This window comes from Salvia splendens, chromosome 11 (assembly GCF_004379255.2).
Source record: "Salvia splendens isolate huo1 chromosome 11, SspV2, whole genome shotgun sequence".
Lineage (NCBI taxonomy): Eukaryota > Viridiplantae > Streptophyta > Magnoliopsida > Lamiales > Lamiaceae > Salvia > Salvia splendens.
In genome coordinates this window covers 2,539,567-2,565,420 of record NC_056042.1, presented here as the reverse complement: position 1 = coordinate 2,565,420, position 25,854 = coordinate 2,539,567, and the positions used below count along the sequence as shown (strand labels likewise).

Here is a 25,854-nt window from a genome sequence, read left to right as displayed (position 1 = left end):
ACTTGTTTTAGCTAGTACAGTACACACATCAGTCTACCGCCAAAAAATTAACTGAAGAATGTAAGTAAAACATAAAAACTCATTTATTACCAAAATAAATTTTTTTTGTGCAGAAATTGGATATTTGTCACAAACTAAAATTTAGTAGCAAAATTACAAATTTATGTAGTATGGTGAATTATATATTTCTCATGACAAGGAATTCCGTAAAAATCTGAGAAAATTTGGAACTTAAGTAACACAAAATAACATCATTACTTATATTAACCGATTTATCCATCTACATAATCTAACGTGTCACATCGAATTCAATTTAACTGGAAATTGAATTCATGGAAAAATACCAAATTTCAACTGAGTTTATTACTCCCTCCGTCCATGATTAGTTATCACTCTTTTCTATTTCGATTCGTCCCTCAATAATTGTCACACTTCATTTTTACCATATATGGTAAGTATGTCTCACATTCCACTAACTCACTTCACTCACGTTTTATTATAAAATCAATATAAAAAAGTGGGTCCTACATTTCATTAACTTTTTCAACCATTTTTTTTACATTTCTTAAAATTCATGCTCATAATTGGGGACAGATGGAGTATTTAAGAGACCATTCCTCCTATAAAATAAAAAATAAAAAATAAAAAATAAAAGTAGCTTAAGTTGTGGAGAAAAAAGAATGATTATCTTTCCCATAATCACATGTTCATAAGAGTATCCACAATGGTTTTCGCCCAGCCATAGCCCAGCCATAGCCTAGCCACAAACTCCTCCTGACACATCATCAGCACTAAAAATCCTCCTGCCACATCATCAAAACCAGCAAATAGCCCAGCCATAGCCCAGCCACATCACTCAAAATTATATAAAACAAATAATGAACAATCACACAAAATACGGAATTAAATTTACGCCACAGATACGGGAAAATGCAACAATTAAATGAAGTGCAAATCGCGTATATATAGTGTTTCGAAAAAAAAACCGCTGGGCTATGCGCTGGGCGATCCGGGCGCTGCAATGGCGCCGAGCGGATCGCCCAGCGCATAGCCCAGCGGATTTTGACCGCCTAGCGCTAGGCGAAATTCATTTCCGAAAAACCGCTCAGCGGTTTTCGGCTCCTGCAATGGTTCGCCTAGCGACCGCCTAGCGCCGGCGCTCGGCTAGGCAGTGCGCTAGGCGCCATTGTGGATGCTCTAACTAGATACACAGATGCTCTGTTTTTTCACCAACTTGTACTTTATTAATTTAAAGAATAGGAGTTATTCTATTATACGTGTAACATACACAAAAATATAAATATGAACTTAGGTTGTTCGTGTAGGGGCTGACGGCTGACCTTTTCTTGTTTCCCCACCAAATTAAATTTAATAAACAACGATTAACTCACCTCAATTTAATCAAAATCATTATTTTTTTTCTCGTCAAACCTTTTTAAATAAATGCATAAAAGCAAATCCAAACCACTGTCAAACCTAAAGCTCACATTCTTCTTCTTTATCCACTAGTCTACTCTCTCTCTACTCCTTCAATAATCTCTCTCCACTCTCTCTCTCTTGATGTCGGAAGATTTCACAGATTTCATATACCGGCAACCGTTTCAAGATGATAATCGCCGCACCACCGCCGCCGGCTTCACATACTCCGGCAGCCATTCCTCCTCCTCCTTCGACGATCATTCCTCACTACTCATCAACAACAATCTGCAAATGTTCGATCCTACTTTTGCTGAATTTCTTCATGGATCAAACAACGATCACACCTCATTCTCCGCCGCTGTAGACGATCAGCGGATACCGGCGCCGGCCACGCCGAACCCCTCGATTTCGTCGTCCTCGGACGAGGCGGCCGCGGGCGACGAAGAGTCGAATAAGGGAAAGAAGGAAGCGAAGGAAACCCTTGAAGATGAAAGCCCCAAGAAAGAGTGAGTATTTTACATTTTTACTATTTTTAAATTGATTAAACATGTTTTTTGATGATTAATTAAAACTTACGATTTGTTTTTGAAATGTTTGATTAAGCTCGAAGGCGAAGAAGAAAGGAGAGAAGAAGCAAAGGCAGCCAAGATTTGCTTTTATGACCAAGAGTGAAGTTGATCATCTAGAAGATGGGTATAGATGGAGAAAATATGGACAAAAGGCAGTCAAAAATAGCCCTTATCCAAGGTTACATGTTTCATTCAATTGCTTGTTTAATCTGTTGAGTATGAAGCCTGAAATGAAGTGAATAGATCTATGACTATGGCGGTCCATTATATCCTGTCGTATCGAACTAGAGTAAACAATTCTTGCGTGTTTTGTGTTTATATTCGTGATTATATGTGTGTTTATTTGCTAACATAATCTATTTTGAATTGGAGCCGATCTTGTATGAACACGATCTATTGGGATTTAGGTAACAAACAAATTTCATGCAAAGTCAAACTTTATGTATCTTGTTAAATTGTGCATATATTGTGTCGTCTTGTTCCTCGATTACGGTTTCATATGCAAATTAATTTGACCCATAATTTATTTGTTGAATATAGTATTATTGAGTTGAAAGCAATAACCCTAGCATGAACACTCTAGTACGTCTCTTCACCCAAAAAAAAGGTTGTTCGGATTTGTTTAATCATATTTTCCAAATCACTTTTATGTGATCAAGAATCATGTTCGGAAGTTACTATATGTAACATTCTTATGACTTTACAATTGTTCCATTTTCATGAATTACGAAAAAGTATTCAAGCTGTATTTGTTTGCAAATTTCTTATTTTTGGGTTTTGCATACCAAACTATTATTGCAACTAAACAAGATTTGGCGCTGAAATGACTCGATGACTTTCTTACGTGGCACTATCGAACGTGGGGTATAACGATGACATATTGTGGGGAGCGAAACAGCGTCACTTTATAATAAATTAAATAATTTCATTTATTATACTCCACTACATTCCGTTTCCATGCATCTCATTCTTTTTTAATATAAAGCCTAATTATTTAATTTAGTATCATATGACATCGTTTCGCTACGTAACGCATAATGTGACATACTTTTATTTAATTACAATGTGACATCCATTTGCAGAAGCTACTACCGGTGCACGACACAGAAATGCCCGGTGAAGAAGCGCGTGGAGAGATCGTATGAAGACCCTTCGACCGTCATCACGACTTACGAAGGGCAGCACAACCACCACGTGCCGGCAACCTTCCGTGGAAATGCGGCAGCATTGTTTGCACCCTCAATGCTAGCTCCGCCGCTGATCCCATCGGAAGGCCAGGGCTTCCCTCAAGAGTTCTTGTTTCAGATGCCTCACCTCTTCGGCGGCGGCAACAATATGTTTCATCAACAGAACTTAAGCAGCCAGCATCAGTTTGTTGACTACGGACTGCTGCAGGATATAATTCCTCCAGTTTACCGTAAAGAGGAGGCATGAGAGAGAGATATCTTGAAACTTCGAATTTTAGCTACTCATAGAGAGAGGGTTTCTTTGTTTATTTATGTGACTATAAGATACATGTATCGATTATTGATCGATCGACTAGAGTCTGCATACAGACATATGACCTTGCTAGACGCTAGTGTAGCATTATCTCTCTTCTTCATCTTCTCTCTCATCTTGAACAATAGCTAATGTAGTACTAGTACATTTTTATGTGCATGCATGTATTTACGTTTTCGAAGCTATACATCTTGTTTAGTGATTCCTTATGATTTATTGTATAGTAAATATCAATTTTGATCATAAACAGATGACCAGAATACGAATTTGGTTCAAAACATTCCACTTTTAAAAAAACAGGTCTATAACAAATGAAAATGTCGACAAAGTAGTCTTTTTTTTACGGTTCCGTAAAAAACTAACGGTTAACGCCAATTGCACAGTGCATGACCGTGCAATCAGAAATTTTTCCGCACCTTTCTTGTATTAGATTGGCAATACATGTGATTACTGAAAATTTATAACCTTTATCTTGCAAGATTCGATCGAAAACATGAAATAAGGTAGCTAGTACGAGATAATTAAGTTCTCTAACTATTGTGTTTATATATTCAACATGCAATGGCTACTCTGTTTAATTATATGTTCAACATGCGATTTTCACAAATTATTATGAAAATTCACAACAATTTCAGAAATTCACATGTTAGACCAAAATATGTCCATATATATTCATTTATTTAGATGCCAATAATCCTAAATTTATTATAATTGCTTCCCTTTTAATTTATTTTGTTGAGCACTTGTCAAGATGTCTTATCCCTTAACATTAACCGAACTTTTAATTTGAAAATTTTTCTATGACATAACATAACATAACATATCTTAATTATTTTGAATTTTAAAATTAATATAATTCCCTAAGAAACTAGAGACAAGCTAATTGGCCAGTCCCGTTGGTCAAATTAATACCTTGGTTTGACCCTTAAATCAAAGTCAACCATTTAATTCGTATGTCATGAATTCTTGTCATGTTAAACTACACAGCTAAGCCAAGTCAATCCAATATATGAAGACTTGACCTGGCCTGAATGTATTTCGTGATCAAAACCATAAATGTTTTAATAAAAGTTACATTTATTATAAATGAATTAAAATAATTATTATGTAAATGACTATTCTTATGAATTAAAGTGATTATACTAAAAGTGATGTTTACCTTTGCTGCTATAATTTGGAATTTAGGATTTTCCAATTATTCTAACTTTCAATAAGTATAAAATAATTTAAGCCTGATTATAACAGAAAAAGACAAATCTTGTGAAAGTTTGCGGATTATTAGTTTTCGAACACTCTCATGCTTGCTATCAAAAAAATATAATTATAAAAGAAATATAACAAAGTCTAACAAAAGTATATGCTCTAACGCTACCTTTTTTTATTGGGAATGTGGGTTGACAACTTGAGATGTTTTACCTTTTTAATTAAGTGGAAGAAAAAATTGGTGACAAAAGTTTGGGTTTGATTGTGAATCTAATTGGAATTGATTTCTCGTGACTAATTTTACAATGGAAAATGTTTTAGAGACATAATGTCTTTGTCCCAGTGATAAGAAGCTTAGACATTATTGTATGAGGTGCCGAGTTCGAGCCCTCTTGACATTTAAATAGTAATTTCAAATTATATTTCATTTTTGATTAAATTTATACAAACTATATATACCTTATAGCCCCTTCCTCATAAATATATCGATTGTTTGTATATGGATGTATTAAATATGATATTAGATAAGGAAAGCTTGATTAGGGAAAATATATATGGAAGATATGAATATGGGTTCTCATATTCTTTATTAATCGCCAAAGTCAAGACAGATAAATGAATTAATCAAATTCTACCTATATTCTATCCCTCCAAGAGTTAATTTTTCCCTTTTTTAAAAATATTAAAATTCTTAGTATAATTTATTATACTATGCAACAACAAAAAATTGATATATGATACGTATAATAATAGTTTCATAATTGTACTAATTATTTAATTTCCAAAATATAAATTTCATTATGTTGAAGCTTAAGAAAAAAATAATCACATGTTTTTGCTCATCTATTTAGTATTCCAAAACTATATGGTAAATATTTTCATTTTTGTTTTAAATATTAGAATTCCTATCTCAATTCACTCGAACGTGCAAAAAATTAAATTTGATTATAATAATACTGATTGACTCTACGACTTTGATTTTGAGAATTTTATTATTTTAATTTTAATTCTTGGTTTTTTAAAATATTAATTTTAAATTCTTTTATTTAACATTACAGTTAATCATCGATCAAAATAATAATCACGTATTCTTATTTCAACAATTTAATATTTTAAAAAAATTAAATTTTATAGTATATGATATATTAATACTGATTGTGTTTACGGCTTTGTTTTTAATATTTTCATAATTTTGGTTTTAATCCCTTACTATCCAAAATATTAATTTCCTCAAATTCTTAATTTTTGTAATATTACATCGAACGTCAATTAAAAAAATAATCACATGTTTTTTTACTCATTCTATTTATTATTTTAAAGCTATATAGTTAATATTTTTTTCTTTTTATTTCTATAATATTAGAGTCTTTAGTGTAACATGCAATAAATTAAATTTGATGTATAATGTATATTAATACTATCTAAGTTTATGATTTTAATTTTATGATTTCATAGCTTTAATTTTTTACTTTTCTAAATATTAATTTCTATAAATTCATAGTTTTTGTAGTGTTACATGTGAACATCGATAAAAAAAATATTTGCATATTCTTAAATTATTTATTTAATATTTTCTTTGCTTCCTTATAAAGTACTACCTCCGTCCCACATTAAGTGCCACATTTTGCCATTTTGATCCGTCCCACATTAAGTGTCACATTTCACTTTTACCATAAATGATAAGTAGACCCTACGTTCCACCAACCAATTTTACTCATATTTTATTATAAAACTAATATATATATAAGTGAGACTCATAGTCCACTATCTTATTCAACCTATTTTTCTTTACATTTCTTAAAATCCGCGACCACACTAAATATGACACTTAATGTGGGATGGAGGTAGTAAATATTAGTGTTCTTAGCTTATTTGACAAAAACATTTCTTAAAATCCGCGCCCACACTAATTATGTTTAGGCTTTTGATTTTAATTATAATTTCTTCATATTTTTAATTTGTACTCCCTCCATCCCACGTTACTTGAGACGTTTCTTTTCGGCACGAGATTTAAGAAAGTTGTGTTTAGTGAGTTAAATAAAGTAGATGGGTGAATAAAGTAAGAGATGAGAGAGAATACAATAAAAGAAAGGATAAAGTAGGTATGATTAGATGCATTGTTTTTAGCCAAAAAGAGAAATAACTCAAGTAACTTGGGATAACCCAAAATAGAATACGACTCAAGTAATGTGGGACGGAGGGAGTATAACGTTAAGTTGAATCCTAATAAAAAACAATCACATATTTTCACTCATCAATATAATATTTTAAAACTATATAGATAAGATCTTTTCTTTTTCTTTCTAAAATGTTTATTAGCTTAGTTTGCTATAACATGCAACAAATTAAAATTTGATACACTAATTTTAAGAATTTCATAATTTTGATTTTTTCTTTACTTTCAAAATACTAATTTGTTTGAATTCTTAATATTTAAAATATTACTTAGAAAGTTGAAATAATATTTTATAAGGTTTGGAAGAAAGTTGCAAAAAAGAACTCTACTATTATATTTATTATTTGCAATATGAGTATATTTTAATTTTATTATTTAAATTTAAATCGTGATAAAGTTTTAATCATATTATAACATGACTATGTCATTATCGTGTAATATCATTTTCATGGTTTTATCTTGTAATATCATTTTCATGGTTTTATCTTGTAATATCATTTTAGCCTTTTAGGTCATTATCGTATCCTGTTAAACTAACTGAGTTTACAAATTTTGATTTAAAAAATTCCATGATTTTAATTTTCGTTCTTTACATTTCAAAATTTTTATTTCTTTAAATTCTGAAATTTTAGAAAGTTACAGTCGAACCTTGATACAACTGTTTTTAAGGAGACGCTGCGATTAAAACACTTGATGTTACCTTTATATGGAATAGAAAAAATTGGAAATTATGGGGTAAGACTGGATGAGGGAGTAGACAAGTTGGAGTTAGTAGATTACATGAATTAAAATGTATGGATAGAATGAAGAATCTCCGACGGTTTACAATAAGAATACACAAGCATGAAAGCTTGTTAGCTATCATGAATGCCATTATGAGTCATAGGCAATTGCGACTTTACAAGTGAGAAAATGCTAGAGAAGGCTTTGACATGTCCCAATCTTTATGAATTGTATATCTTTTCTAAGCTAGGGAAGGCGCTGGCACAGAGAGAGCGGGAGTGACTTGTTGAGCTCCAAACTTAGGCTTTTGAACTTGTGTGAGACCGAGATTGAGGATGATCCAATGGGGATACTGGGAATGCCGGAATTGAGCGAAAGGGTATCACCAGCAGGACAGGATTTCTACGAAGTCCGCCACGGCCCTTCAATTATCATCAAGGACTAGTCTGTACCCAACCAGCAGGCCCGGTCCTGAGTTTTTATTGGCCCGGGGCGGAACTAAAAGAGGGGCCCCATAATAATACTATAAACTAATAGTAACAATAACAACAGTAGTAATAAAACACTTCAATACATCAAAGACAATATTTATAGCATACAATTTATATTATTACCTTAAAAGTTTGGACCTGGCCCAGTAGCATGTATATACTCATGTATGTATTTGGATTTTGGAGGCCCCAACGTTTTGGGGGCCCGGGGCGGGGGCACTGCTCGACCCCCCCCAGGGCCGGGCCTGCCAACCAGGTATCTCATGTCATGTTAATCTAGTTTCTTTGTTAGAAATCTTTATCTGCTTCATGTTCTTGTTTCTTTGTTAAACTGACTGGGGTCGTACTCATACATCTACCAGCATCATCTCTAAGATTAGAAGATGAAGGAAGACAGAAATGATGGAGGTGTGCAGATTCATTACATTCCAACTCATTATATCTTTCATATATTACACGAATATAGGAGTAATATTTTAATAAAACTTCATTTCAATTTTCTTATAATTAATTACAAAAACTGATTTGTTTTATTTATGTATTCATAAAAATATGTTATAATTGTAATAAAGAGTATATCGTAAAAACACATACTATTATCATATAGAAATATTATTCTATATGTAAAGAATTATTATTCAACATGATAATCAATAATTAAAATTTCTGTTAAGTACAAATCTATAAATCAAGTTGATTTATTTTTTAGAAAATTAAAATAAGATGATTTTACGTGATGAATAACTAAATTATAGTGATAAAATTTAACTAAAAAACTATTATTTCATCATCTTAAGATGTTAATTGATTCACCAGAATCCTATTATACCAGTCTATTTTTCTTGTAGAAGTCATTGTATTCTAATTTGTAAAAATCAACTTGACATATAAATATTAGTACTAATATAAATATTTATTATTATTGATATGCTGCATGGATATTATTTTTTAAACTTATGAGAATATTTTTTCTTTTGTTGTGCTTTCTTTATGGTACTCCAATATATATTTATACTATATTACAATAACACTTAGTTTTTTATAATTACACCTATTCCGTGCTATAAAACTAAGTTAGTAGTACTATTATATCTAAAATATTATTATAAAAGAAGTATTCAACGTAAAAATTACTAATAATTATTTGTATAATATAGTATATATATTACAACATATTTTATAAATATATCAATAAAACAAATCAGTTATTAGTAATTAGTGATAAAAATTAAAACCAACTTTTGTAGAAAATGATACGTGTATTATGCGGAGTATGAAACATGCAGTGGCTCTGTTACCTCTGTATGGTGGGCCATGGGGTTGGAATGTAACTTGTATTAATTTATGCCTAAAGCATAATAGAAGGGAAAAGAGGTTGAAAATGAAAATAACTTATATGTCTGCGTTTCATTCCAATTCCTTTGCGTTTAATGAACATCATATTGTGCTGTGTTTTCTAAACAGCCGATGATCAGTTGGATGAACCCTGCAAAGAAACAATCCAACAATTTTTCTCAATGTGTGGATGATAAAAAAAATTAGATTGCTTCATTCTTTTCAAAGATATTTTACTTTCTTCCTCATATTATATCTATGTTTCGTGCCTTCCATAAATGAAATTATCTTACATGGATGGGGAAGAATATATTTTTCAATAGCAAAGCAGTTTGCCAATATTTATAGAGGACAGGTACGGGCACCCACAATGGGGCGCCCGATGGCACGCCCTATGCGTGTCATCGTCCTCGGGCGCGGACGATGCCTCCATTGTGGGTGCTCGCCATAGGGCGCGCCCTATGCCCTCGCCCTAAGCTTCAGGCGCAGAAGAAGCGCGGACGATGGCCTATCGTCCGCGCCATCGGGCACCATTGCGGGCTCGGCGGACGATGGTCGCGGACGATGGGCCATCGTCCGCGCCATCGGGCACCATTGTGGGCTTGGCGGACGATGGGCGCGGATGATGTCACGCATTTTTTATTTTTTTCCGAATTTTGTCTATTTAAACCTCGTTTCTCATTCACTTGTTCATACGAACATCCAGACTCTCTCATTTCTCTCATCTCTCACATTTCTACCTCTCTCACATACCAAAATGAACCACGACGACGACACTAGTTCTAGTTTCTCGGAGTCAGGTAGTCCGACCTCGGAAGCCTTAGATGCAGCCGTTGAAGAGGCCATGGCGGAATGCTTCGTCGAAATGCAGCGCGAGGAGGAGGAGGCGGCGGCGGCGGAGCAGATCCACAGGCCTATTCGACGTCGGACAATTGTCCGACACGACCACGCGGCAGCTCACCAACGTCTGATTGCAGACTATTTTGCCGAGCAACCACGGTGGGGAACGACCGTTTTTCGCCGCCGGTTTAGAATGCCGCGTTACCTTTTTCTTAGCATTGTCCGGACTTTGTCGTCACGTGATGAATACATGACGTATCGGGAAGATGGCGTCGGCAGACCCGACCTTACACCATTGCAAAAGTGCACGGCTGCACTCAGTCAGTTGGCCTACGGCACCACGACGGACATTTTCGACGAGTACCTCCACGTCGGGGAGACAACAGGCCGGGAGTGCCTGAAGAGATTTTGTAGGGGAGATGTGGAGGCCTACGACGACACATATTTGCGCAGGCCGACTACCGTTGATTGCCAGGGCCTGATGAAGATGCACGAGACGGTGCACGACTTTCCTGGGATGCTAGGGAGCATCGACTGTATGCACTGGGAGTGGAAGAATTGTCTGACGGCGTGGAGATGCCAATTCACTAGTGGATACAAGGGCAGCCACCCGACGATGATCCTCGAAGCCGTCGCTGACCATCGGCTCTGGATCTGGCATGCTTACTTCGGCGTGGCCGGGTCGAACAACGACATTAACGTCCTCAACTCATCCACCCTCTTCACCGAGCAATGCAATGACAACGGCCCGGCCATCGAGTTTTACTGCCAACAGGCGCCAATACCACATGGGGTACTACTTGGCCGATGGCATATACCCACGGTGGCGGCGCGGAAGAGGGTTTTATTTGCGCAAAAGGAGGAGGCGGCGCGGAAGGATGTCGAGCGGGCATTTGGTGTGCTCCAAGCACGTGGGCAATTGTGAAAGGGTCGGCTCGTCTCTGGTTCAAGGAAGTCATCGCCGATATCATGTATGTGTGCATAATCATGCACAACATGATAGTCGAGCATGAAGGTGGAACCATCACCGACTGGAACGATGATGAAGGTGCATCTAGCTCGTCCAGCACGGCGACCGAGCCCCCCGCTAGAGGATTACCGACGGGCTTCAATGAGGTTCTATCTAGACAGACCTCAATGCGCAACCAACAAGACCATGCCTAGCTCATGAACGACATGATTGAAGAAGTGTGGGCCCGTAACCGCCGTCGCTGAGTTTGCATATTTTTTTAATTCGTATTGTAATGTATTAATTTTTATAAATGAAATGAAGTTTTTTTTCAATTTTTGTAGTTATTTAAATATTCGAATAAAAGAAAATGCATAGGGCGCGCCTTAGGGCGCCACACTGCAGGTGGGAGGGTAGGAGAATAAAAATGATGACGTGGCGGTGCATAGGGTGCGCCTAAGGGCGCCCCATTGCTAATGCTCTAACGCAATTAATTATGCAACCCTACTGGATACTACCCCCACCACTGGAGTTGCAATCAGACTAGCTATGTTGTTTGAAATTTGATTGTGCGGAGTTAAAAATTATATTTGAATTCAGGCTAACTCCATCTAAGCTTTATTTACTAATTACAACTTCTATTTCAAATAATAATTTCAAATTTATTACTTCAATATGCAGACTTTGCATTGGAAGAAAGATTTGAGAAAGTTGGGAAAGAAATGGTGCATAAATGTGGGTATTTGCCATGGGCAATTTCTTTACTTTGCGGGGTTTTGAGGAAGAAAAATTCAATGGATGAGCGGGAATTAGTTAATAAAGACATCAAAGAAGTCATATATAGAGATGAAAAGCAGATTGATGGAGTGTTGAACTTCAGCTATGAAAGGCTACCCTATTATTTGAAGCCTTGCTTTCTCTATATGGGTATATTATTCAATGAGGATGAAACCATAGATGCAGGGCATTTATATAAGATGTGGATAGCACAAGGCATGATTTCATATGAGAATATTGGAGACAAGGAGGACACTTTAATGGACATCGCTGAGCTATACTTAAGTGAGTTGGCCTCTAGGTCTCTAGTTCAAGTTGAAATTATGTATACTTATGATGTCGCAAATAAAACTAGAAAATATGATACATGCGAACTTCATGACGTAATACGAGAACTATGTTTGAAATTAGGGAAAAGGGAGGATTTTGGTGTGCAGAGTTTGGAGTATCAAGGAGGAAAACTTAGTACCTTAATACGGGAAGCTTCCTCGCATATGAAAATACAACATTTGGCTATCCATTTAAGGAGTGAAGTCGAACTCGAGCCTATAGTCACTTGTGGAGAAGATACTAGCAAGCATATAAGGTCTCTTCGATTAACTAATCTCATAAATTCGAATGTTTTTCTGTTTCCTCCACATAGTATGGTTGATCTTTGAAATTTCAAATTGTTGAGAGATCTAGTTACCAAGAGGAATCTCTAATCTTGTTCACCTTAGAAGTTTGTGTTTACAAGGATGTGAACTTGATAAGCTACCGTCATCCATTAGGAATTTGGTATACATTGATACCATCGATTTAGCAAATACAATGAACGTTGAAGTTCCAAATGTTTTGAAGGAGATGCTGCGATTAAAACACATATATTTTCCTTTATATGGAGATGAAATTATTGGAAATTATCGAGTAAGATTGGATGAGGGATTAGATGGGTTGGAGAGTCTACAATTCTTAGATAGTAGATATCATGAATTAAAATGTATGGACAGAGAGAAGAATCTCCGACATTTTTCAGCAAGAATACACGATAAAGAAAGCTTATCAGCCATCATGAAGGCCATTATGAAGTGGAACAAGATAGTATTTTGTAGAGTTTATATCGAAGACAGCTGCGACTTAACAAGTGAGCGAATGCTGGAGAAGGCTTTGAAATGTCCCAACCTTCAAGGCTTGTGGACTAGGGCTAAGTTAAGGAAGGCGCTAGCAGAGTGCGAGAGTGACTTGAGAACCTTAAAACTTAGGTTTTTGAGCCTGTATGGGTCCGAGATTGAGGATGATCCAATGGGGATACTAGGAAACCTTCCTTACTTGGTATATTTGCAATTAAGGTGTGAATCATTTGTTGGGGAGGAGATGACGTGTCCATCAAATAGTTTCCTTCACCTCAAGGAGCTAGAATTAATAGGTTTACCACAGTTGAGGGAGTGGGGAGTGGAGGCAGGAGCCATGCCCCTTCTATCTCAATTAAAGATTGAAGAGTGTTCTTGTCTGGAGATGATGCCAGAGGGATTGAGTGGCATTTCTTCCCTTCAGAGACTCGTAATTAAACAAATGCCGAGATTGAGAGAAAGGGTATCACCATCAGGACAGGATTTCCACAAAGTCCAACACATCCCTTCAATCATCACCGAGGACTAGTCTATACCCAGGTATCTCATTTCATGGTAATCTGGCATCAGATTTCTTTGTTATAAATCTTTGTTTGCTTTCATGTTCTTGTTTCACTGTTATTCTGACCGGCTGAGTGGGTTGAAGGTGGTGGTGATGGTGTTGGTGATGTGGGGGTTCGTGCTGTAAATCTACCAGCATTTTCTCAATTACTTGAAGATGAAGGAGATAGGCAGAAATGATGTTGGTGTGCAGATTCAGCTTGTTGATGAAAGAGGATCTTATGCTGTATCTTAGTTTTTCTTTTTCTTTTTTGTTTTGGGGAAATATGTAGATGGCTAGATGCAAGATTATGTGCATTTGTATATATCTTTAATTAATTGTGTCAATTTAAGATTTGTTTGAATGTGTATTGATTTATGTCTACAATGTTAAACAAAAAAAAGATCAATTTAAATAGTACTGTATTTAGTAAATCACTAATCCTACCATCAATTAATTGGGAATAGTACTCAATTAAGATTTGGTTCTGGTACAGTATTCATCTGAAGATCAGAATTGCGAAACATGTATTTCATTGTTTAAAAATGTAGAAAGTGTGTACAGGTTCTTTATAAAGAGTTACATTTTTTGTTGCATTCAGTTTCCAGCTCATCACACCATGTCGCCAGCTAACTACTTAACTAACAAACTATATGTAACTAGCTTCTCCCCATCTTCCCCTCCCTTTCCATGTATGAGGTCTCCTTCATATATCATGTAAACTTCGACCTCAATTACGCTTAGATGGCCTAACAAAAATCGACTTCAATTTCATTTCGATGGGCCAAAACAGATTAAATAGTAGTTCCTCGGCAAGAGTCAGGACATCTATTTTTTTTAATTATACAAGATTTTAAATGGAATTGTTGATTATAATAAATTTAGAAGAAAAAATTTGTAGAATATTTTAATTAAAAAAGAAAAGAGAAAATTTGTGGATGATAAAAGGAATAGATCACTTCATCTTCTATCAAATTGGGATGAGTAATATATTAGCCCTTGCCATATTGCTTTGCTTCAGTGAAACTCATGCATTTTTTGAAACTCAGGCATATTTAATCACACTCAAGACTATATAGGCATAAAACACATGTACATTTAATAGAAGAAGCTCCACGTTTACGATGGTTTCTATGCCATATCTTCATTCTTGCAACTTAAAGAACATCAAACTAACTCTGTATATAATTGCTTAGTCTGGTGATGGTTCGACCAATGTATCAACAAAGTTTATATATTGACCTAAGCAAAAGGATATAAAGCTATAGATCATAAGAGTATAGTAAGGGAAACTGGAAATACCTGAAAGGAGGGGCAAGAGCATGAGTCGTTACATAAGGCGACCGACATAATTAGCTCGGGGGTATTTGTTCTTGAGCTGTGGCCACTGCACGAATACTTGATCAGCCATCCGCAGTTTGTAAAGAAGCAATCCGCTCAAAGATAGCCTTCTGACTCTAGCAATACTCTCAACATAGAAAATGGACGACCACCTGATCCCCAAAACCTGAAGTCGCAGTATAATTTTAACATTGTTCTATAAACCCCTAGTTAACAAGGCATATGTTGCCAAGCATAGTTATGCAAACCTTGAAAACAAAAGCAATGGCACAAAGCGGTATACAAGTCCCAGGCCCATTGCACAAAATCTGCAAATGGGAAATATTGAGTGGAGCAAATAAAATAAATAGAACTACATGATCCTTATCACAGTTGAGGGTATCAAGAAATCACAATACCACTCGAGGTCGGATTTTGATCATTAGCCATAATGCATGGGCTAAAGCAGCTAAAGTTGTGCCAACTGAAGTTATGTAAGACTGTCCAACCTCGCGACTACGGTAAATTTGCAAAAAATCTGAAGCGCATATCGTACCAGCTTCTGCCTACCACATAAAATCTATGTCAGAGCATGAAAAAGTAGTAGAGTATTCAATTAGTCATCAAAACCCAAACAAAACTAATTTATTGACACGTATTATCAACGACCAGTGACCTTTATCCATGAGTAAGTGTATATAAAGTAATTAGCATATACTATATTTATCCCATGTATCTCACAACAACATCACGGTTCTAACTTCTATCCCAATGTCAAGAACAAACTACGCCCACATATATATCATGCATATTATGTATGTAAAACAAGCATGATTTCAATCTCATAATCTGACTAGTGTTCTCATATACATCCAAACTAAACACACAACGCACAACATAATCATAATGCAATAGGAAGAATAGGATATACATAGAGTAGTTGAAGGTATTTTACCTTGTTCTTCACGGTGTCCTCCATCACACGAGCTTTCTGAAGGCTCATGTTATCAGTGGCAGCAGCGATATAGCATCTTGGTTTAAATCTTTCCATCTGCAGAACACCTAATAGGTTTAGCATCTCTGCAGTGTGACCACCTAGATTGGGATCAAAAGGACAAATCAAAACGAGACTCTGAAAAAAAAACAAATAACGAATGTAAATACGCGCCCAGCCATATCAAAGTATCGCCTAATAATCAGAACTACTTTTCAAGTATTCAAATTTGGAGGTGAAACTTGGTGGCTGCAATCATAGGAGACAATTAAATGGTTAAGGACAAGAAAAGGTAGAAATTTGCTACCTGAACCTAGAATTATCAAGGTACTCAGAGGTCCTTGAGGACTATTGTATAATTGTTTGCTGCTTCGATATATAACATACAAAATCCGGAACAAAAGCAAGGTAGAAGCGCCAATTATCAGCAAAATAGGAAAATTGAGGAATCCCACATAGGAAAAGAAACAGCTGCTTCCGTTCTCCATCGCGAGAATTTTGCTGTATCGCAGTGGCAGCAATCATACAACGGAAATCAACAGCTTAGCGAAATCAAACAAAGTGGAGGTTTATGAAGGAACACTATAATCATCTTTGATTTCAATTATAGTATTCAACTTCTTTCCGATTCATAACAATAGAGGATTTTACCTAATAAGTGTACCGTAAATCATGGGAAAGAGATCGGAAATGGTGGATTCAGCGCGGCGGCGACAGCCGTTGCCGGGGGAGGAGGTCACCGCCGGAGAGGGAGGGGATGCCACTGGATCACTCAAAGATACTTCCTTTTCCCCCTAAATCGAGCTGAATTTAGGACTAGAGTTCTGCCATTTTTTCTATATTGAAATTTATCACTTATTTATATTGCTACTTTCATTCAATGTTAAAAATTGTTTTTAATGAACTAAATACAGAAAAAATAAATAAAATAAAAAGCAAGTAAAAAAAACAAAATACTTCCCTCAAAGATTAATTAAGTTGTGGCGTCTTTAAAAATGAATATTAATAAAAAAGGTTGAAAGAGAGAAGTAATAATTTCGATTTCGATATGGTTATAATTTAGTTATTACTACTAAAATTTTAGATTTTCATATTTTAAATTTATATTCAATCACCATATTGGATATATTTTTAAAAATTGATACAAAATCCGAACACCCATTATAAAAGAGTAGTTTTGAAAATGACAATTTGCCAAATAAGTTACTCCACTAAAAATAGCTTAACTCTCGGTGTTTCACATTTTTCAAAAATTAAATTATAAAGTTTATAATTGTTTTATCTATCTTATTTGCGATGCAATATGCATATCAATAAGTTTTAAATACGCAAAAATGAGATGTTATGATTGTTATGAAATGTCAACTGTCTTTTATTTGTGTGATAGTTCTACATATTTATATGGTAAATGGTGTGTTGAAATTGATTTTCACTTCATCGTATATTTCAAATTAAAAAAAGCACATACGATAATTGCGAAATTTTTTTAATATATAGTTCCAACTTTTTTGAAAAGAAAGTAATTAAAATATGTTTAGCTGCATTACTATATAAGTGTGACAAGATGCGAAGCTTACGCAGAGGTAGAAGATAAATAAAAGCGTATTTTCCCAGCTCCGAATTAGAGCTAAGCAGTCGTTGGTTCTAAGCAACCGTTTATTTTCTTACACATTACACACACAGCAGCGGTAACCGCCTCACAAATTGATGGAGTCGGCGCCGTCGACGTGCTTTCTCCGCCGCGGATTGGTCGGCGCCGGACTCAAGTCTCCTCAAGCCACTGTGCGTCTCTACTCTTTCTCTTGGCAGCGCTGGTACCCAGCCTCTTGTAAAATGCGCCAGCGCAACTTCAGGTTTTCGTTCTTACTGCTTTTATCTCTTCGAATTGATGAATCATTTCTCGATTACTTGCCTTTTCTAGATATTGATTTCTTTGGCGATCGATACTGCTCGCTTGTAATATATGCTTGATTGAGAATCACATGATTAGTGCTTTATCTGGCAATAGATATTTTCTCTTCTAAAATCTTCAAATTATGGCGTTATAATTATGTTGATGAATAACTTCACTGGCTGCAGCAGAGAGAATATTTTCTAGTGGTGGTAGGTACTTAATATCTGATTTCACATAAATTTGATGGGAGAGAGATTTGGATTCGATGTGGAAACTTCCTTGAGAATGAAATGACAAGTAGAGTCGACTAATCTTGAAACGAGACTATTTTAATTCGTCTGTTGCTGGGTGGAGATAGTAGAGTTTCAGTATAGTTGTTGCTTGCATACTCTAACTATCATGATCCCTTTGGAAACACCTACTTCTGGTGCCTATTATTTCCTCCCTACTTTTGCGACATGATGCATTGGATGGTTCCGCAGTTCACAAAACAAGAGACAGCAAGCAAAGAAATTCAATCTCCCAACAAGTACACGATTAAATCCAATTGATGATAGCAACACTGATACAAGCAGCAGGCATAGAGACGGGATTTCACCGACAAATACAAATTCTGAGCCAAATGATGATAGCGACTCGCCCGAAGGCAGCAACTCAAATTCAGATCAAGAAACAGATTCCAGCAACAATATTCCCGTATTAGAATATGGATACTTGGAAGGAGAGGGTTACTTCAATTCTTCTGAACCAGATGAAGTTAGATATATGCACAATGACTCTGTCACCTCTGCAGAGGGATCAGTGCACTTAAATGATGAAAATACAAGGAGTCATATCCTATCAAATGATATCCCAGTATGCACCCTTCCAGTTCTTTCCTCATTTTGTTTTATTTTATTCAATACTATTTCAGGTCCATACACATTTATGTAAGCGCGAAAAAAAATGTTCCTACTGATGTAGCTAAAGGCAGCTTCAGCATGATATATTTCCAAAAAGTTAATATTGAAACATGAGATGTGCTTATCGTATATGTTGCTGTTTAGGTAGTATCACATGGCTGAAGGGTACAATTCTTTACTGAAAAAAATCAGGTGTACTTCTATTTCATGATTTTAAATATCATAAGATTTTCCAATGTATTCATAATCGAAGTTTCATAACTGTTAAGGGGATTTAGAGTCAATGGTTTATTTTCTCTAGTTTGTTCTGACTAAAGGGTTAAGTATTTGATTATCTTATCTTTCAAACAGTCCACCACTGAAAATAGAGGACAGCAACGCTCAGGCAGTCAACTTCACGATTTTATTGGAATGATACGAAGTGCTGAAAAGAGTAAGTCGTGACTCAACTTGATCCATTTATATAAGTATGTTTTCTTACTTGCACTATCTTTGATTACTTGAATTGTAAGAAGAATCATTTTGCACTAATCATTACAGAGTGTTGACGGGATTTATAAGAGCTCAACTTTTTTCTTCTAGCAGAAAACAAAAATATAGCCCTTTCTGGTAGCTGAATATGTTGTATGTGTTCCCTATTGCCTTACAGATATACATCTTCTTAATGGTGCTCGTATGCGTGCTCTTGAGGATCTTGAAAATGTTATCAGTGAAAAAGAGTCATTGCAGGGAGAAATCAACACTTTAGAGATGAAACTGGCTGAAACTGATGCACGTCTGAAAGTGGCTGCACAAGAGAAGATACATGTAGAACTCCTCCAAGCCCAGCTGGAGAAGTTGCGAAGTGAATTGTCAAACAGAGAGGAACTTGAACAGGACTTGAATAATGTTGTTTCTTCATCACAAATTGACGTCGTCAGTTCTTTTAGCCAGGAATTAAATTCATTAAGGGCTGAGAATATAACCCTGCAGGATGAGCTACAAGCCCTAAAGGCAGAGCTTAGTCGTATTAGGGAAACTGACCAGCGTGTTCAAACATTGGAGAACGAACGGTCATTGTTGCAGTCCTCCTTCAAAGAGTTGGAGTTCAAACTTGCTGCTTCTGATGAAGATGTTTCAGGAATCTCTAGCTTAAAATCTGAATGTAAGAGTTTATATGAGAAAGTGGAGGATATGCAGACACTTTTAGATAAGGCAACAGAGCAGGCAGATCAAGCAATTCTAGCATTGCGGCAAAACCAAGAACTCCGCAAGAAGGTTGACCAGCTTGAAGAATCTGTCAGTAAGACTAGTGACTATAAACTGTCATCAGAGAAGTTGCAGCAACATACTGAACTAATGCAGCAAAGAATAGATCTATTGGATGACTGCCTGCAAAATTCTGATGAAGAGGTACAGAGCTATTTTAAATTGTGTCAAGACTCTATAAAGGAATTCCAGGACAAACTGAATGCTTTGAAAGAAGAAAGCAAGAAAAGGGCAGAAAACGAATCTGTGCATGACAAGCCTTCTGAGTTTTGGTCCAATTTATTGCTTTTGGTGGATGGATGGTTTCTTGAAAAGAAGATCTCACTGGATCAAGTGAAGTTATTAAGAGAAATGATATGGAACAGGGAAAAGAGCATATGTGATTCATATATGTCGATGCAAGGAAAAAGTGAGAGGGAAATTATTGCGACATTTCTTAAACTAACATCGTCAACGACAGGGTAGGCAGACATTGCAAGCATTTTATTTTTTTACATGTGTTATTAGACACAAGTATTAACAAGTATTTGTTATCGTTGTACAGTGAAAGGTTACATGTCATACACATTGCAGCAGAGATGGCACCTGTGGCTAAGGTATACCCTTTATAAACTTCTAGAGGACAGTGACACTGCTTTTGTGTTGTAAATGTTCTATGAATATCTATGGCTTTCTATTGTGATATTTCTCTGGAGAATAATGAATATATTGACGAATGTAATTTAAGGAAGTTTGAGAGATGGGAAAAAAGTTTGCCATTTCATATTCATCTAGCTCTCTCAAGTAAGCAATCACACACACATTCACATTTGTGTGAAACCTTTTCCACCAATCCCATGTTGCCTCTCATGAGGATACCTAGCAATGTTGGGAAAATTAGAAAGCTCTCTTTATGAACCTTCCTGTATGATGATATGATGTAAGCCAAGGGAGTAATTGGATAAAGAATTGGGGGAAGAAGTTGGGTACATATGTACCTTCATGTGTTGGATTCAGCCCATTAGAAAGAAATTAGTGGTTGTTTTACTAGCTACATGTTCAAACATAGAAATGAATTTCAATGCATAATTCGCTAAGCACCATACATGCTATTTCAGAGTCTAATAGCTTGATGTAACAATTTTGCAATTTGTAATGTATTCTCTTGGATTCCAACTTTGTTTTAACTTTTCAGTGAAAACGTTCATATGTCTTTGGCACATCTTGTACATTTTTGGCATGTTCATAATGTTATTTTTCATTTCATGTTTTCTCTGGGTGCAAACTTTGTTTCACATTTATGTTTAAGGTGGGTGGACTGGGAGATGTAGTGACTGGTCTTAGTAAAGCGCTTCAGAGGAAAGGGCACCTTGTGGAAGTTGTTGTACCAAAATACGACTGCCTGCAGTACGAGAGCATCCGTGATTTGAAGGTGATTGGTGTTTATGGAGGTGCTCTTTTTATTTCAATAATACTCCCTAACCCGGATCTTCATTTGATGCAGGTTTTGAATATGCATGTTGAGTCATATTTTGATGGTAGACTGTTCAAAAACAAAATCTGGGTTGGCAGTGTTGAAGGTCTAGAATTATTTCAGTTCCAAAGTGAAAATATCCTTGCTTCTTTGTTGTGTCTAATACTTTAGTTGGCTGCAATTTTGACCATATTCAGGGATTCCTGTTTATTTCATTGAACCTCTTCATCCAAGTAAATTCTTCTGGAGAAATCAATTTTATGGAGAGAATGACGATTTTAAGAGATTTTCATACTTCAGCAGGGCAGCACTTGAGTTAATTCTTCAAGCTGGAAAGAAGCCGGACATAATTCATTGTCATGATTGGCAGACAGCCTTCGTCGTACGGATACTAGATTTTCAGCATTCTTCTGTGCCTCCCGTGCATTTTTTTTAAAGTTTCCTTGTTGTTATATGTGGCAGGCACCTCTTTACTGGGATCTATATGTGCCAAAAGGATTGGATTCAGCCAGAATATGTTTCACATGTCACAATTTTGAGTATCAAGGATCAGCTCCAGCATCTGAGCTAGGATCTTGTGGTCTTGATGTTCACCAACTCAATAGACCTGATAGGATGCAGGATCACTCAGCACATGACAGGGTTAACCCTGTTAAGGTAACGAGATCTCTCCCCTGAGCCCCTTCCAAGAATTAAAAGTTTTTACGTATGTGCTGTTGAGAAGGACATGGTTCCATGTGGCAGGGAACCTCTTGGTTCTCTTTATATAGTTTTTGTAATTGAATGGTGGTAGGTTAGCACTTAAAAGTTGACTGCTCTTTTTTCATCCTGGCATATTTGGACTAATTTCAATTTCATGGTCTATTGTCCTTCTATTGGCATGTCCTTGTTATCAGGGTGCTGTGGTGTTCTCTAATATTGTGACAACAGTTTCACCAACCTATGCTCAAGAAGTGCGGAGTTCAGAGGTATGAATGTCATATGCTTTTGTAACAGCTGTACTTGCATTCCCAAACTTCAATTTGAGCAACAATGGAGCAATTAATGAAACAGCACGCACATGTTTAGTGGATAATTATCAGAATTTTTCATCCTATCTCCTTCTCATGATGTTTAGGGTGGACGAGGCCTACAGGACACAATTAATACATATTCAAAGAAGTTTGTCGGAATTTTGAACGGAATTGATACTGATGCATGGAATCCAGCAACTGATCCCTTTTTGAAGGTTCAGTATCATTCCAATGATCTTGATGGCAAAGCAGAAAACAAAGCAGCTTTGAGGAGATATCTGCAATTGTCTTCAGTTAATGACAGACAGCCATTGGTAAGTATAGTTTGAATCTAATAACAATTTGTTTTTACAAAATCCTTTTTAGTTTTATAATAATTTAAGCTTTTAAGACGTGAGTTGAATTAATTTTCGGTTAACATGAATTATTCCCCTGATGTGCAATTATTATTGATACTTAGAGGTGGCAATCTGAGGCATAATAGCACAATTAACCATCATGAACACAATATGAAAATATCATTTTTGGGTCAGATTAGCACAATATCATCTAGATACCTTTACCCTTCCCATTCACTTCAGTGAAATCATTTTCTTTTATTTTTTATCTTTTTATGTACGTCATATAATTGTCTTGATTCTTTTTAAATATAATATATGCATTTTTATTACTTTTATAGTTTATTTGTAAGTTTAATTTACTTAACTACTGCTTCTGTAATCGAACTGTTGTTTATGCATTGGCTTGATTAGATTTTTGGTTGATTCCTAATGCATTAATGGGAGAAACAGACTATACCTATAAAATATGACTGTTTAAATCTTATGTGATCATACTAATGTCTCTTAAACAGCTGCTGGAATAACACTTGCTTTTGTTATAAAACATCAAGTGCAGGTTGCTTGCATAACTAGATTGGTACCTCAGAAGGGTGTACATCTTATACGGCATGCAATATACCGGACATTGGAGTTAGGTGGTCAATTCGTGCTTCTTGGTTCAAGTCCAGTGCCTGAGATTCAGGTAAGTTCGGGTTTCTCAATTTGAATGGTTATATATATACACGCTTTTGTTGTTGTGTTCATTGATTTTATTGGAGGCAGAAAATGGAATGTTCTTGACTTACCCTTAATGATAATGGGAATTCTCATTTTTGTCAGAGGGAGTTTGAAGAAATCTGTGATCATTTTAAAACTCATGAACATGCTCGATTGGTATTGAAATATGACGAGGCACTTTCACACTTAATCTATGCTGCATCGGACATGTTGATCATCCCATCCATCTTCGAGCCTTGTGGCCTCACTCAGGTATCCTTTACACACGGCATCATATGCTCCACAGACTCCAGGCGTACTAGCAATTGTTTCTTAACTCAAAATCACACATATGCAGATGATTGCTATGAGATACGGATCAGTTCCCATCGTTAGGAAGACTGGAGGACTCAACGACAGGTTAAAATCACCCACAAATGACTTTTTAAAATCGCTCTGCATTTGTTTTGCACTTAACTTTGTACTCTGTTCATATAATCACGTTTGTACATCACCTTGCAGTGTTTTCGATTTCGACGATGATACCATACCTTCCCATTACAGAAATGGATATACATTCTTGACAGCTAATGAGCAGGTATTTCACCATCGTAACTGGGATGAGCAATATATATTTCTTTAAAGACTGCATTTTCATAAACCAACATGGGTTGTTTCGTTTCAACATATAGGATTTCAGCAATGCATTGCAACTGGCAGTTAACCATTACATGAATGATGCTGATAGTTGGAAACAGCTTGTTCAAAAGGTGATGAACTTGGATTTTAGTTGGGATTCTTCTGCACCATTGTATGAAGAACTTTATCACAAGTCTGTCGCCAGAGCGAGGAGCAGAAAATGATACCCGATGACCACAATCTAGGTTTTCTATGCTGATATATTGGTGGAGTGGATGAGCTTGTGACTGAAAGTTAAGTCACGGAACGACGACTGAGCTGTCGTTTAGTGTCACCTTGTGTCTTGTGGAGCTGATCGGCCAAATGCAGGCAGCTCAGGTTCAATTCTTTCATTCAGCACAATTATAGTTTACTTTTTTACTTGTAAATATCGACTTCCAATCTGTAAAGGTGTATGTTGTAAAATGAGAACTAGTTTTTTTTTTTTAATAATGATTTTAGTTCCCTTTATGTCAAAATAAAAACCAAATTCACAAACACACACTGAACCTCAAAACGTGGCTTTTATATTCCAATAATTCACATGAAACTTTACAAGTGACTAAAGCAACACTCTCAACTCCAAACCCTCTTCTTCTCCTCACTTTCCGGGGACGAAGTTGGTGGCGAAGGCCCAAGCGTTGTTGTTAACTGGGTCAGCAAGGTGGTCGGCGAGGTTCTCCAATGGACCCTTTCCGGTGACAATAGCCTGAACGAAGAATCCGAACATGGAGAACATGGCGAGCCTCCCGTTCTTGAGCTCCTTCACCTTCAGCTCAGCGAACGCCTCAGGGTCATCCGCCAACCCCAATGGGTCGAAGCTCCCGCCCGGGTAGATCGGGTCGGTCACCTCCCCGAGGGGGCCACCAGCAATGCGGTAGCCCTCGACGGCGCCCATGAGGACGACCTGGGTAGCCCAGATGGCCAAGATGCTCTGAGCATGGACCAGGCTCGGGTTTCCCAGGTAGTCAAGGCCGCCCTCACTGAATATCTGAGCGCCGGCCTTGAACCACACGGCCTCGCCGAACTTCACGCCATTGCGGGCGAGGAGCTCGGGGAAGACGCAGCCGAGGGCGCCGAGCATGGCCCACCGGGAGTGGATCACCTCGAGCTCCCTGTTCTTGGCGAAGGTCTCGGGGTCAGCGGAGAGTCCGGCGGTGTCCCAGCCGTAGTCGCCGGGGAACTCGCCGGTGAGGTAGCTGGGGGCCTCGCCGGAGAAGGGGCCGAGGTACTTGACGCGGTCGGGGCCGTACCAGGGGCTGCCGGAGGAGACCGACTTGGTGGCGGGTTTGCGCATGGAGACGCGGCCACCGGAGGAGAATTGAGGGGTGGTTTTGACCGCCTGACCGGCGAAGGATGGGGAGGAGAGAGCCATTGTGGAGGCGGCCATTGGTGGAGATGCGGCGGTTGTTTGATGCTACTAAAGGGTGATTGTTTGAGGATGAGAAATAGAAGTGGTAGTTGGGATTTACTTATAGGTGGCAAGAGGTTTGGTTAGTTATCTTGTGATATCTCTTTCTCTTTTCTCATTGGGTTTCAAGATTTTGTTGCTATGCCTAAATGGCATGTTTTAGACCATCAGTTTTTAAGATATTTTTTTGTGATGGAGTTTAGATTTTTTGTTTGAGTGGGCTCTCATGTACAGATGGATTTTTGACTCATACATGGATTCCATGATTGAGA

General features: G+C 36.8%; 5 protein-coding genes across 7 annotated transcripts; 3 read left to right on the top strand and 2 right to left on the bottom strand.

Moving 5' to 3' along the window:
• The first annotated feature begins 1,488 nt into the window (after positions 1 to 1,488).
• LOC121754171 (WRKY transcription factor 71-like) lies at positions 1,489 to 3,641 on the top strand. Its single transcript, XM_042149522.1, has 3 exons — positions 1,489 to 1,925; positions 2,023 to 2,166; positions 3,071 to 3,641. Exons 1-3 carry the CDS (start codon positions 1,561 to 1,563, stop codon positions 3,420 to 3,422), a joined length of 861 nt encoding a protein of 286 aa, XP_042005456.1. The 5' UTR covers positions 1,489 to 1,560; the 3' UTR covers positions 3,423 to 3,641.
• Positions 3,642 to 9,303: 5,662 nt separating this feature from the next.
• LOC121753936 (UDP-N-acetylglucosamine transferase subunit ALG14-like) lies at positions 9,304 to 16,787 on the bottom strand. Of its 3 annotated transcripts, none has more exons than XM_042149235.1 (7): positions 16,598 to 16,787; positions 16,254 to 16,447; positions 15,908 to 16,047; positions 15,372 to 15,518; positions 15,222 to 15,281; positions 14,935 to 15,139; positions 9,304 to 9,567 (listed from the first exon to the last, which is right to left on the bottom strand). In XM_042149235.1, exons 1-6 carry the CDS (start codon positions 16,618 to 16,620, stop codon positions 14,963 to 14,965), a joined length of 741 nt encoding a protein of 246 aa, XP_042005169.1. In that variant the 5' UTR covers positions 16,621 to 16,787; the 3' UTR covers positions 9,304 to 9,567; positions 14,935 to 14,962. The 3 variants fall into 3 exon arrangements, with proteins under 3 accessions (XP_042005169.1, XP_042005170.1, XP_042005168.1); XM_042149236.1 differs by lacking the exon at positions 9,304 to 9,567 and adding an exon at positions 14,149 to 14,381; XM_042149234.1 differs by lacking the exon at positions 9,304 to 9,567 and having other exon boundaries at positions 14,709 to 15,139.
• On the top strand, positions 11,928 to 13,887 carry LOC121756066 (probable disease resistance protein At1g59620). Its single transcript, XM_042151524.1, has 3 exons — positions 11,928 to 12,267; positions 12,719 to 13,521; positions 13,810 to 13,887. Exons 1-3 carry the CDS (start codon positions 11,928 to 11,930, stop codon positions 13,885 to 13,887), a joined length of 1,221 nt encoding a protein of 406 aa, XP_042007458.1.
• Positions 16,788 to 17,523: 736 nt separating the features above from the next.
• LOC121754965 (probable starch synthase 4, chloroplastic/amyloplastic) lies at positions 17,524 to 24,642 on the top strand. Its single transcript, XM_042150247.1, has 16 exons — positions 17,524 to 17,799; positions 18,323 to 18,695; positions 19,094 to 19,175; positions 19,392 to 20,451; positions 20,535 to 20,586; positions 21,279 to 21,401; positions 21,474 to 21,549; positions 21,641 to 21,825; positions 21,906 to 22,100; positions 22,340 to 22,411; positions 22,561 to 22,770; positions 23,354 to 23,479; positions 23,617 to 23,766; positions 23,852 to 23,913; positions 24,016 to 24,091; positions 24,186 to 24,642. Exons 1-16 carry the CDS (start codon positions 17,654 to 17,656, stop codon positions 24,354 to 24,356), a joined length of 3,159 nt encoding a protein of 1,052 aa, XP_042006181.1. The 5' UTR covers positions 17,524 to 17,653; the 3' UTR covers positions 24,357 to 24,642.
• A 34-nt stretch (positions 24,643 to 24,676) lies between these two features.
• LOC121754967 (chlorophyll a-b binding protein of LHCII type 1-like) lies at positions 24,677 to 25,622 on the bottom strand. The gene has a single exon (XM_042150250.1). It carries the CDS (start codon positions 25,559 to 25,561, stop codon positions 24,773 to 24,775), a length of 789 nt encoding a protein of 262 aa, XP_042006184.1. The 5' UTR covers positions 25,562 to 25,622; the 3' UTR covers positions 24,677 to 24,772.
• Positions 25,623 to 25,854: the final 232 nt, after the last annotated feature.